Genomic DNA, 12,104 nt, shown 5'->3' on the forward strand with positions numbered 1-12,104 from the left:
ATAATCAATCCCATGTTTCTGAGCGGACTACGGTACTCCAGGTACAGGAACAACGGGATCGTAACTCGATATCATTTGTTTCTCCAGTGAATTTATATTTTTATCAGAATTTTAGTTCGTGTCATAAACAATCGACAATTTTCTTACACTTTCAAAGAAATCGATCAATCAGTTTCTTTTAGGAACGCTGTCAAGATAACAGGAATACTTACATAATCAGAATTGCGATTCCATTCTATCGTCAATTTTTAGATAAACCTGTATTATGAGTCAGAACGATTAATAGAATAGATGAAATAAAAAAAAAAGCTATATCAATTACATACAATTAAAATTAATTACAAAAATTAATACGACACGACTACGATTAGTACATAGACAAATTATTCGAATTTTATTTTATCGAGTGCACTTCATCTTTTCTTTTTTTTATCTTGCTTGAATTATCCTGCACATACTCTCTATAGAGCCGTAGTTAAATCGTCGTCTATTCGAATTAAGTCAAATTAAGTTTATGAAGAAATTATTTTGCTTTTGATAGGAACTGATTGCACTTGAAATTGAAATCGTTTAGTGTAGATCACGTGACAACGAGATCACGTGGTACTTCCACATACCCCGTCAGAGGGAACCACAGATAATCTCAAGCAAACACCACAGGCAACAATCCTTTCCAGTAAATATATATGATATTGTCATCGAACTGAGGTTGATCGAGTGAAACGTTGCAACAACTTCCTAGACCGTAATGTATATCGCGGGTTTGAAGGTTATATCGGGTGCGTACAAGTGTCATTTACGCGTCACATCGTAGTGACCTAGTTTACAAATGAATTTTCGCCCCTAATTTTCCTCGGCTGTGACCCTGCAGCGAGTGTTCTCGATGTCGGTGGCCTCCGCAAGACAGTGACGATGCTGTCTCGAAAGTGAGTTCATGGCTGTTTATAGAATGCGGAAGAAAACAAACAATTCTGTTTGATAGTGTGAGAATGTGGACTTTTATCAAATATGAACGTCTTCGCATCTTCAGCGAACGATGCAATTAGGTTAAGTTGACAAGGGACATACGTTCTTTGCAAGTACTGCACAACATACTAGGCAATTTGTAAATGTATGGTAAGTCGATTTTTTAATAACATAACTATACCTATGAGAATGTAGACGTTGAATATTTGAGATTCAAATATACCCAAACAGCCATTACAGTGAATGAAGATTACAAATAACACGAATCAATTTAATTGTCTGTAAAATATGTTACAGCCGAATAACAAATTAGTAGGCCAAGATGAAATATGGTTGTCCAAGGTTTCGCATGGTGACGCTAAACAAACATTGCATGGCCTTAATAAATTATTTACTACAAATTGGGCATTACGTATTTGTACATATAGACAGTGTATAAAACAGTTTACCTTTACAAAATGCCACATATTACTCGAAAATGGGAACTTTTCCCAGGTAGAAACCGATTTTGTTGTGATGGCAGAGTGATGATGGCACCGCAAACTAGAGTTTTTTATGTGACTGTGTGCCTCATTGCTGGAACCAGTGGTTTATTCTTTGCTTTTGAGTAAGATTACTATTATCAGAGTTGTCATTTTAAATGACCCTAAGAAAATGTTATTTTAACAACTTTATCGTTTTCTTTTTTAGTTGTCCATTCTTAGCAGTTCACATAACACCTGCTATACCCGTTATTGGTGGCTTACTATTCATTTTTGTAATGTCTGCTTTATTCAGAACAAGTTTTAGCGACCCTGGAGTAATACCAAGAGCAACTCCCGACGAAGCTGCCTACATTGAAAAGCAAATTGGTAGATAAGAACATATTTTTTTTACAATAAAACATTTAAGTTTGAGAATATAATATGATAACTAATATTTTTTGATGTTTCAACTAAAACATTTATACTTTTTACATGTTGGATAAAGAGGTTCCAAACAATGGTAATTCTAAAATGTATAGACCTCCACCCAGAACAAAGGAGGTATTAGTGAAAGGTCAACCAGTAAAATTGAAATATTGTTTCACTTGCAAAATATTTAGGCCACCAAGGGCTTCACATTGTAGTTTATGTGACAATTGTGTAGGTATGTATGTTTGTTATTTGTTATTCAAGCTACTTTTATCAAAAAACTGTGAGAAAGTATCGCGCGATTATTGTTTCAGAGAGGTTTGACCATCATTGTCCATGGATTGGGAACTGTGTGGGTAGAAGAAATTACAGATACTTTTATGCTTTTATCGTGTCCTTGGCATTTCTTTGTGTTTTCATACTCGCATGTGCTGTTACACATTTAATAATGCGTAAGTAGATTCATTGGAAACAAGATAAATAAATAAGATATGTTCTAATTTTACAACCAATTATTTACAGTCACAAGAGATGGTAGACCATTTTTAGAAGCAGTTAGAATATCTCCCGGAAGCGTTGTCGTAGGGGTTATATGTTTTTTCTCTGTTTGGAGTATTCTTGGCCTTTCTGGTTTTCATACACATCTAACTACTAGTAATCAAACAACTAATGAAGATGTAAGTATTGTATACGATAGATGATCCTGAAATTTTTAAATAGTTTAATGTAATGCTTATTATTATCATAGATCAAGGGATCATTTTCCATTAAAAGAGGACAAGGAAGTTCCAACCCTTATAGCCAAGGAAATATATGTGGAAATTGTTTCTACGTATTATGCGGACCTGCACCACCTAGCTTAATTGGTAATTCATCTTTTTATTCTTGATAATTATTTTAATAGATTCATTTACAACTGCTATCTACATTGGAATTATCAATGTTTACAGATCGAAGAGGTATAGTGACGCCTGAATATCGCGCGGAACAAGAAAGAGTTAGCGATGACAGTGTAATCACTAGTAATAAGACGTACGGTACTGTGAAAATTGTACAACCACAGGTAATTAGTAATTAGACATTTAAAGTTTTAATTGTATTATTTAATTGCATCGTTCATTTTTTTTTATTGTTTACTGTTACAGTCCAATGGTACAACTGTTCAAACAAATCCCAGTACAGATCTCACAGGTTCGATGAACAATCTCGTCACCGGTCAACACTCGCCGCAAATCGAATCAATAAACGGTGAGTTAAGCCTTTTGAGGCATACCGTTCGTTATCCTGAGGATCTACCAGAGTATTCACGTCAATATATTAACGATACATATGCTCCAACGTATCCCCTACAGCACTGTTTTCAGGATTCTGTAAAACATATAAAATATGAAACAGATAGGGGTAATCCAGATTTCCAAAAATATCCATGCAGATGCGAGGAGAATTTGCATAAGTATCCTCATAGATGTAGGGAAGAGTATCATAGATGTTCAGATAACAACTTAATGTATGATCAGTGTGTCGGCGATCAAAAATTTGCTATCGATCTTCAAAAATATCCGCAAAGATATTCCGAGGATCCTATAAGATACAAAATCGATGGTCCCAGTGGTTATACCGATCTTCAAAAATTTCCACAATGTTACTCCGAGGATCCATTACGAATTTCTCAATCTCAACATATTCTTAAATACAATAATTTGAGATGCACTGTTCATGGGTTAAAGTATCCAATATCAAAAAATCTGTTACCAGCAGTTGTAATGTCGCGAATATTGGGGGCTGGGGGAATGCCAATTATCGGTCAAAACGCAATAGGACTCCCAGTTAACAGATTCGGTTCAGGACCATTAATCAATACTTTCGCTTACGCGGAAAATTCTTTGTGCCCAAGTGACGGTACCGAAGAAGATCTTTTAAATCGGAGATTTATCATGAGTTCCATGAGTGATAACGATGATATTTAATATTCTTTACGACATTCGCATTTTTTAAAGTAATAATATTCATCCCACCTATTAAACAAAAATTGAATAAACGGCCATAGCGTCACTTGTTAAGGAAATTCTTTTAGTGTGTTACGATTAAAATATTATAGGTACTAATACTCTATCCGTTTACTATTAAAAGAAAACTTACAACATAAACTTTTTAAAATGTACATAACGATTATCAAAAGTATACTATATAAATACTATAAAAAAAGTACATTAATGGCATTAACAAAGATTATTATTACGATGATTGTTCATGTTTTCTCGCGCTGCAACTTACAGATTTATACAAACGAAGTGCATTCAAGTTGAATTTTGTTGTTATTAACAGAGATTTATTTATTTTTCGAATATTCAATTTAGTATTAAGCACATAGATATGTTTTTTAAAAATGAGGAGAAAGAGAGAAATTAATATTCTTGTTACAGTGTTATATATATCTTGACTGAAAAAAGAACTGACACATTAATTTCATTACAACTTTTAATATTTTGCAATGACACACATTAAATAGTACAATATTCATTGCGTTCGTTTAATCTAAAGCATTTAATCACGAAATCGTTTTCGCTATAACATTAATCTTTGACATGATAAAGGATCGTGTTTGAATATAAATATTATCGACTGCATTAGATAAATTTAAGTTTTTTTTTTTTTAACATTTCGCTATATTTCTATATAATTCAATAAATTGTGTTTCTCTGTTGTTTAAAATTACGTCCTGTTATCGAGGGCTCAGAGCATACCGTTTGGTAAGTTTATCTTCTTTTATTCCATCCATCATTGTGTGTATGTTTAATATGAATGAATTGGTATTTATTAATAGTTGTTAATATACACTTTACATTTGACGTATATTTTCCACACTTCCGAAGGGACTAATTTTTAGAATGTTACATCAATATAAGGGTTTATGGATTGTGACTAATTAAATAGTTGTAATTAAGTAGTTCATAATTATTATAGATTCTTATTATGGGCACTGGGATCATCAAAGTATGATATGTATATAAACATACATGTATTTATAAATGACATGTATACAACAATTTCATAAATTTATATTTGTATGTGTAATATCAAGAGTGTTCTGTCATATAATCGTTATTAGTAAAGTAATTTATTTTTAATTGTTTTCTAAATATTATCAGACATGTGTATAAATAGGGAACACGTTAATGACACCAACGCCTGGGATACCTCGTTTATGGCAATTTAGTTTCAGTTTATTTGTTTACACAGCAAAGGTACACAGCCAATACTGCACTTTTGTGATGAGTTGTACGATACAATTTTTGTTACTAAAGAGCATTTGTATGGCTTCCCATTAGACGTTAATGCCAATTTTTCGAATTCTAATATGTCCTACGTAGTACATAGAATGTACATATTATACATATATTTTAATGCTATTCAAATCGTTTGATCAGCCTTATGGATTTGTTTTTAGGTAGTACTACAAACAGCGTGAGCCAACTTGTTACCAACGAAGTACCACTAGCATCACTTAATATAGCTCCAATTGATATCGATGAAATTGCTCCGCTACCTCCCCGTCAGAGTGTTGTGATTTCTTCTACGTTGGATACGTCCTCTATACCTTCGGTAACTGTAACAACTCCCTTGTCTGCATCTAAACTTAGATTGTTACAAGATACAACTATGATAGAGTCTGCTTTAGACTTAGATTCATTGGAAGATGCCAGTGTCGGTAGAGGAAGTCAAGCGGGACTTATAAAAATGGGGGGAATATAACAATTGAATTTATACTTTTTATGTAGATAGATTCATAGGCTTGTCGAAGTCATTGGCGCTTATCAAAGGATAGTGCAGATTTAATTCTGTTCTTTTCTATTTCTTCTTAAATATGTATCTACTTTAAATTATAGATAAAAAGAAACAATGACAAAAAAAAGTACAAAATTACTGATTAATATGTGATGAATTTTTACGAATTTATTTAAGTACTATCATAAATTACAAAATTAATCAAGGGTTAAATAACACGACCTTTATTTTATTTGATCTGCACTATTCGTTCATCATTGTACTTACATTCAATTTCAACTATTTGCGACTTCCTTTTTTTCACCGTAACGAACTAGATGAAAATATTCTACTTGAAATGTAGTAGGTATGTATAAATATACAAAATATGGAAATGCTAAAATTGATTACATGATATTCTCGATATTATACTAAACGAAAGATATGTGGATTAAGGAAGATGTACTGCATAATCATTTTATTATGAATTTGTACATTTCTGTTGCTTTTATACACTTCAGTTTCTTATCTTTGATTATACATTATAATGGAACAAGATATTCCTTTACTAATTGAAGTAACTTCTGCATTTGAAAATCTGTTTTTACTAAATATATGAAAATCCTGATTAAGTACTAATTTAACAAAAGAGAAAAATATATTTAATATGTGTATTAATTGTTATTAGAAGATATTTTTATCCATTTCAAAAATATCAAATCTGCAATGTGACGAAAAGTTGAATTCCAAAATTTTATTATAAATTAGTATTAAAAATGTAAAGTATTATTGGATCAATTTTTCATATTGGTAAAAAAGTATTACGATTTTGTTCATTAAATTTGCTATGTACAGTGTAAAGAGAGTTTTGTAAATACAAAGAATTTTCATAAACGTTAGTATAGGTTTGCAAGAATTTGAAAAATTTGTTAAGGCAATGCAGTTTGTACCAAGCATTTTAAAAGTAGATATACCACTGCCTTGTTTATGAGTAACTCGAGTTTCAACATTGCATGGCATTGTTTTATTCAGAGAAATCGGGATACACTATTAATTATTGAAAAACGAAATGACACTGTTAGTTCACTTTATCTATTAAGAATTGTCATTATATTAACTTTGAGAATATTGTCTTTTTGTACATAACGTGCGTGTATGATATTGTATGTATATATTGTGTAGATGTTATAATGATAAGATAATATACCACAAGTTAAAAATATATCAATATGTTATATCATATTATACCTATTTAAAAATTCTTCAAGTATATAATAATAATATATGTAATATCTAGTATTTTGAAAAGGTAAATTATGTACTGTGTTCAGCACATAAAAGTATTTTTATTAAATATTTCTTTTACATTCATCATAAGTATACATTTACAAAAATATTTAATAATTACATAAAACATTTAAATGAAAAATTTAATAAAGTTGTCTTTCCTAATTAACAATACGTTCAATATGTATACTCGTAAAATGTATTAATAATTTAACACTTTACTACATACAATTTACAAGTAATGCGACTCAAAAGTCTCATTGGTATATATGCCATTTTGTTCAATCAGATCACTATTATTTATTCTTATTAATATTTTTGTATGTGCAAATAACATTATGATAATATAATAGAATGTACAGATTTTATTCTTTGCATATTTCCAGTAAAATATAAATCCATCCTAATTTTAGTATAATTTGTGTATTATGATAGCAATAATTAAAATTATAACCGCAATACTGATACCTGCGACATATACTGTAGTTTGGTTATTTCCAGATGAATCTTTACCAAGATCGCTAGGTTTTACGTCGATTTCACTTTGACAATAAAATTCTGTTGGATCTGGATAATAAATTCGCAGGATTGTATATAATCAGAGTATACACATTTTTAAGATATACATAATTGTAAACACTTACCAGCTTGGACCTCTATATCTTTTTGAACGTTACTTTCATTTACTTCCAAGTCTAAAAGTTCTTGCAATGATAGAAGGGCTTCTTGAGGTCCTTCACCAGGGAAAAGGTAATCGGATAATGTTACTTTACTTTCTGGTAATGCTATTAATACTCTTCTCGGAGGTTCGTGTAACGTTATATTTTCTAAAAAGAAAGGACAGGATAAATTGTTCATAGATATCCCGAAAAGAATATACATATGTAGAAAATATTTACCTTCTGGGGATCCATTTTCTTCTTCAATTAAACTATCCCAATGCATTTCTAACCTACTTGCTAGAGACCTTATTATATCTTGTTTCACTGCCACATTAGCTTCTTCAACATTTGCTTTTTGATGAACAAAGGTTCTACTAGCCAATTGTCCAACTAAACGTATCGATGCATTGCATGGTGTTATCCTTACATTTGAGTTAATATGTTTTTCTTGCTAATAATCCATATAATAGAATGGAATTATATATTTGGTAGAAGTATTTTCATTTCTCATTTCAGAAGACATGTAACGTGACTACTTACACATGGAATGTATAAGTTAATTTGGATTGATTTATCATTACTATTCTTTTCATTATTTTTTATTCCTTTTTTATCCTTTTTACTTTTGCTGATTATTTCCAATGGATCATCAGGAGATCGTACATCTCCTTCAATAACAGTTATAGAAGACTCAATGGTGTGGGATATATTTTCTAAAATATCCTATAAAATTAAATCATACACATGGTTTTTATATGTTTAATGAATATATTAATATCTGTTGTTTATTACCTGTAGTTGTGTTTTAAGAGTTTCAGGATCTTTATCTGCAGCAATGAGAAATAAACGATCAAAATCTACAAGAGCTTCCAGTTGATGCCACTTGGTAGCTTTTCCTTGAAACTTCCATTCCGCTGGCTTCAACATCCCAGTTTTATTGGTTTCTATAGATTTACAAATATATCTAAAAATATTAGGCATTATGCTGTATATAAAAATAATCATTTGAAATGCATGATGCTTATAATGCATTGTACTTTTGTGTAATGCTATTCAAGCTTAAAATAAGATGTTCTTCGTTGTTGTCTCCACAGAGGTACTTATTGTGCATCAAATTTCTCTGAATTGCCATAAGGATAGATTTAATTTTCTGTACATTTATGTTCTCATTCATAGTATCATCAGGACCAACAATAAATGCACCAAGAACATGCATTCCACCAGGTAACATTCTGGTGACCTATATATAATATTAAAGTATTTAACTCTTGCAAATTGAAAATTACTTCCATAAGATTTTTAAATGTTAAACATACATGTTTAGCATGATCAGCAACCCAGCTCTCAGGTATATCCCTCACTGATTTAATATAATTTTCAGCAGTTTCCTGCTGAACATTTGTCGTTGAACTAATCAATGTTTCTTCCACAACATTTTTGCCAAGAGGAGGTGGTGTTTTTGCTAAGTGTACAATATAATCTTTCTGACCAGCACTCTGCAATTTCAATATCAGTTTAAATAATCAAATGCAAAACAGATAATATTCATTTAATCAACTATAACAGTACAAAATTCCAGTGAACCATTGGTTGATTGCATTCTGATCTTCCACCTTAACCTTTCGTTACTAAATCAATTCGTAAAAGAATAAATATGAATTAAAATTGAATACTAATTTAGTAAATGTATCGTAAGTATGATTTTTACAAAAATCAGTGAGTAATGAATATTAATTAAAATAATCTGAAAACACGATTCTCGGTCAACATTTACATATGCTACGTAAATAAAAACATGGAGATGACGTGAAATTGAAACATACAAAAATCGAACCTGTCCCAAAATTAGGCCTATCGTATATTCATCCGGTTTTCCTAACGATGTCAGGTAATTGTGTAAACGTTCTTCCGCATATACAGTTCGTCCCATTTTCTCTTCACTTGGCAATGCAACGTCAGATGGTCAAATACGATTGACTATGTACCCTTACCAAGTTACTATAGTAAACACGTTAATATTAGTTATACAAATTTATACAGACTTGTGTATGATACAACAGATTCTATAATTCTTTCCGTTTGACTTCGATTACATTGGACTACATTCTGTTCGTCGAGAAGATGGTACCAGATGGAAGGAAGTGGAATGAAGTAAATAAAACATGATTGTGATATTGAGTAGGAGCACTCTTCAATTTATATTGAATTATATTTACATATACAAATTACTAACTACGTATGTGAATAATAACGAACCATATTATAATTCTATATTAACTAAAAAAAATAAAAAGATTTGTTTAAATAATTTTGACTCCGTAAGCAGCGCCTTCGACGATAGAACGCGCAAGGTTGTCGTAAAACAATATCTATCATTGTCGATTGATGGTACTAAAGCTGTAGCTATGTTGGTAATAATAAATAAATAACGCTTGCTTACTGTAAACTGCATTTTATTCAAATAGCGATAGTATTGCACAGTGGAATTATACAAATACGCTTTTGATAAATAATATATATTTTGTGTATATATGTAAGGTATAACCTTAAATATTATGTAATCAAATACTTTTTAAATGCCAATGTAATGTATCAATTGTAATATTTTAGTTCATATTTACAAATGCATATATGTATAAAAAATAATATTCTTATTACAAGTTATACACAATATTGAAACAGATATTACAATACAATGGTTAAAGTCTGGACTGCATTCCACCAGCTGCAACAATAGTTTCACCAGTAATATAAGCAGCATCATTGCTTGCTAAAAATGCAGCAACTCCTGCAATATCATTTGTTTCGCCAAATCTTTGCATTGGTATTGTGGATAAAGATGTATCTCCTATATCACCTTCAACAAGCTGTAAAATAAAGAAAGATATACTTTAAAGATGTGATGGATAATATATAATAATATAATTTATAGAAATCCATGTAAATACATACTAATTGCGAAAACTTAGTCTTTATAATACCAGGTGCTATAGTATTGACACGGATTCCTTCTGATACAAGACTAGCAGCAGCTACATTGTTAAGACCTAATAGAGCTGTTTTACTAACAGCATATGCACCTAACAACTAAGATCCAAATAAACATAAATTTTTATAAAGTATACAAATTTATTGTGATCATAGTATTTAAGAAATTTCTTACAGTAATTGGTTGGTATGCTGCTATCGAAGATATAAGAATTATTGAAGGTGATTTACTCTCTCTCAAAAGCGGTAAGGATTCTTGCATTAAAAGAAAAGTACTTTTAACATTAACATCAAAGATTTTATCCCATAGTTCTTCAGAGGTATCAAAGATGGTATTTGCACTAGGATTTGTAGCTGCATTTGATACAAGGATATCTAAGCCACCAAATTCCTCTTTTGTCTATAAGATTATTAATATTAATTAATTATTTACCCAAAAAATGAAACTTATGTTATGATCCAAAATGTAATTTTTCGACACTGCTACGTACTTTATTGAAAAGATTTTTTCTATGATCTTTTTTACTAACATGGCATATAACACCAGAAACTTGTAAACCTTCAGATTTAAGTTGTTCCACAGCTTTCTTTACATTTGACTCTCTGCGACTGCTGACCATTACCTTAGCACCTTCTTGAGCTAAACGTCTTGCAATTGCAAAACCGATCCTGTATGTATGTACACATCTCATTTAAGTATTCAATTAATGTATAAATATATATTATAAATTCGTAAATTAGTATTTGAATACAAGAGATTATGTCGTATAACCTATACAACAATAATAATTATTTATTCATTTATTTACCCTTCAGTTGATGCTGTTACAATTGCTACTTTTCCTTCTAATCGGTTGCATTTTACCGTTAACCCATTAGTGCTAAGTTTTCGTATGCCTTGCTCTGCCGAAATGCGTAGCATTGTAATATTTTATTAGTATATTATTATTAATTAATAATAAGTGGATCCAAGTGCAACCAAAAAAAATTTAAAAGCCCAGTCATGCTACAGTGGGGCCATCCGAAGCAAAATGCCCAAGCTTGCAGTAAAACAGTTGCCAATCTCACCGCTAGATGACGATATAAATAGCATAGTGACGCCATCTTACAGTAACAGTGGGAATTATTTTCGATATAAAATGGACACTTCTTCCGCTGATAACGGCCACATCCTGTGGAAATCGCGTATTTCCATCTCTCTCTTCCCTCTTACTCGATATGCGAGAGTGGGGGAAGCGGCCATGTTCCGCTTTGCGAGAGGCGGCAAGAGAGTCAGTCGTGGTCAATCGTTGGTCGTTGCTAGCCATTGAACGAGGTACATAACACGTGGACTAGCTATAGCGTCCACTTTTTAATAAAGTCAAGTCTTTGTTGTTATTGTTGTAATTAACGTGTATACGTTTTTCTCCTGTCTTTTTCCATTAACGGTATGGCGAGAGTAGTAGGGTAAAGATTCCTGCATTACCAGGAAGAGCAAAAAACCTAGAATCCGCTCTAACTACGCCTTCTACCAGCGATAGTATATAGGAAGTATAATTATTAC

The 12,104-nt window shown here is 31.3% G+C and overlaps 3 protein-coding genes across 6 annotated transcripts; 1 reads left to right on the plus strand and 2 right to left on the minus strand.

Moving 5' to 3' along the window:
• The first annotated feature begins 620 nt into the window (after positions 1-620).
• LOC128895997 (palmitoyltransferase app) lies at positions 621-6,846 on the plus strand. Of its 3 annotated transcripts, XR_008461898.1 has the most exons (11): positions 622-779; positions 872-1,116; positions 1,264-1,573; positions 1,657-1,817; positions 1,936-2,094; positions 2,174-2,311; positions 2,382-2,536; positions 2,608-2,725; positions 2,810-2,922; positions 3,005-4,609; positions 5,308-5,440. XR_008461898.1 is itself a non-coding variant. In XM_054159093.1 (9 exons), exons 1-9 carry the CDS (start codon positions 1,425-1,427, stop codon positions 5,610-5,612), a joined length of 1,401 nt encoding a protein of 466 aa, XP_054015068.1. In that variant the 5' UTR covers positions 1,273-1,424; the 3' UTR covers positions 5,613-6,846. The 3 variants fall into 3 exon arrangements, 1 of the variants encoding a protein (XP_054015068.1); XR_008461897.1 differs by having other exon boundaries at positions 621-1,116; XM_054159093.1 differs by lacking the exons at positions 622-779; positions 872-1,116 and having other exon boundaries at positions 1,273-1,573; positions 3,005-3,107; positions 5,308-6,846.
• A 410-nt stretch (positions 6,847-7,256) lies between these two features.
• On the minus strand, positions 7,257-9,864 carry LOC128895998 (protein odr-4 homolog). Of its 2 annotated transcripts, XM_054159095.1 has the most exons (9): positions 9,667-9,864; positions 9,408-9,571; positions 8,890-9,069; positions 8,611-8,813; positions 8,366-8,537; positions 8,114-8,296; positions 7,811-8,024; positions 7,556-7,738; positions 7,257-7,478 (listed from the first exon to the last, which is right to left on the minus strand). In XM_054159095.1, exons 2-9 carry the CDS (start codon positions 9,501-9,503, stop codon positions 7,321-7,323), a joined length of 1,389 nt encoding a protein of 462 aa, XP_054015070.1. In that variant the 5' UTR covers positions 9,504-9,571; positions 9,667-9,864; the 3' UTR covers positions 7,257-7,320. The 2 variants fall into 2 exon arrangements, with proteins under 2 accessions (XP_054015070.1, XP_054015069.1); XM_054159094.1 differs by having other exon boundaries at positions 9,408-9,864.
• A 339-nt stretch (positions 9,865-10,203) lies between these two features.
• On the minus strand, positions 10,204-11,585 carry LOC128895999 (uncharacterized). Its single transcript, XM_054159097.1, has 5 exons — positions 11,371-11,585; positions 11,053-11,230; positions 10,737-10,961; positions 10,526-10,660; positions 10,204-10,440 (listed from the first exon to the last, which is right to left on the minus strand). The coding sequence occupies exons 1-5, from the start codon at positions 11,481-11,483 to the stop codon at positions 10,273-10,275; spliced, it is 819 nt and encodes a 272-aa protein (XP_054015072.1). The 5' UTR covers positions 11,484-11,585; the 3' UTR covers positions 10,204-10,272.
• Between the last annotated feature and the right edge of the window lie 519 nt (positions 11,586-12,104).

The sequence above is a fragment of the Hylaeus anthracinus genome, unplaced genomic scaffold (assembly GCF_026225885.1).
Source record: "Hylaeus anthracinus isolate JK02 unplaced genomic scaffold, UHH_iyHylAnth1.0_haploid 5, whole genome shotgun sequence".
Taxonomy (NCBI): Eukaryota; Metazoa; Arthropoda; class Insecta; order Hymenoptera; family Colletidae; genus Hylaeus; species Hylaeus anthracinus.

Excerpts from the sequence above, each read along its gene's own strand:
- LOC128895998 (XM_054159095.1), bottom strand. The coding sequence starts at position 9,503 with ATGGGACGAACTGTATATGCGGAAGAACGTTTACACAATTACCTGACA. Across the intron at positions 7,739-7,810 it reads AGAAAATGGATCCCCAGAAG|AAAATATAACGTTACACGAA; the intron begins GTAAATATTTTC and ends CTTTCTTTTTAG. Across the intron at positions 7,479-7,555 it reads AGATATAGAGGTCCAAGCTG|ATCCAACAGAATTTTATTGT; the intron begins GTAAGTGTTTAC and ends TTTATTATCCAG.
- LOC128895997 (XM_054159093.1), top strand. The coding sequence starts at position 1,425 with ATGCCACATATTACTCGAAAATGGGAACTTTTCCCAGGTAGAAACCGA. Across the intron at positions 2,726-2,809 it reads TGCACCACCTAGCTTAATTG|ATCGAAGAGGTATAGTGACG; the intron begins GTAATTCATCTT and ends CAATGTTTACAG. Across the intron at positions 2,923-3,004 it reads TGAAAATTGTACAACCACAG|TCCAATGGTACAACTGTTCA; the intron begins GTAATTAGTAAT and ends TTACTGTTACAG.
- LOC128895999 (XM_054159097.1), bottom strand. The coding sequence starts at position 11,483 with ATGCTACGCATTTCGGCAGAGCAAGGCATACGAAAACTTAGCACTAAT. Across the intron at positions 11,231-11,370 it reads GTAACAGCATCAACTGAAGG|GATCGGTTTTGCAATTGCAA; the intron begins GTAAATAAATGA and ends ACATACATACAG. Across the intron at positions 10,661-10,736 it reads CAGCATACCAACCAATTACT|TTGTTAGGTGCATATGCTGT; the intron begins GTAAGAAATTTC and ends TTTGGATCTTAG.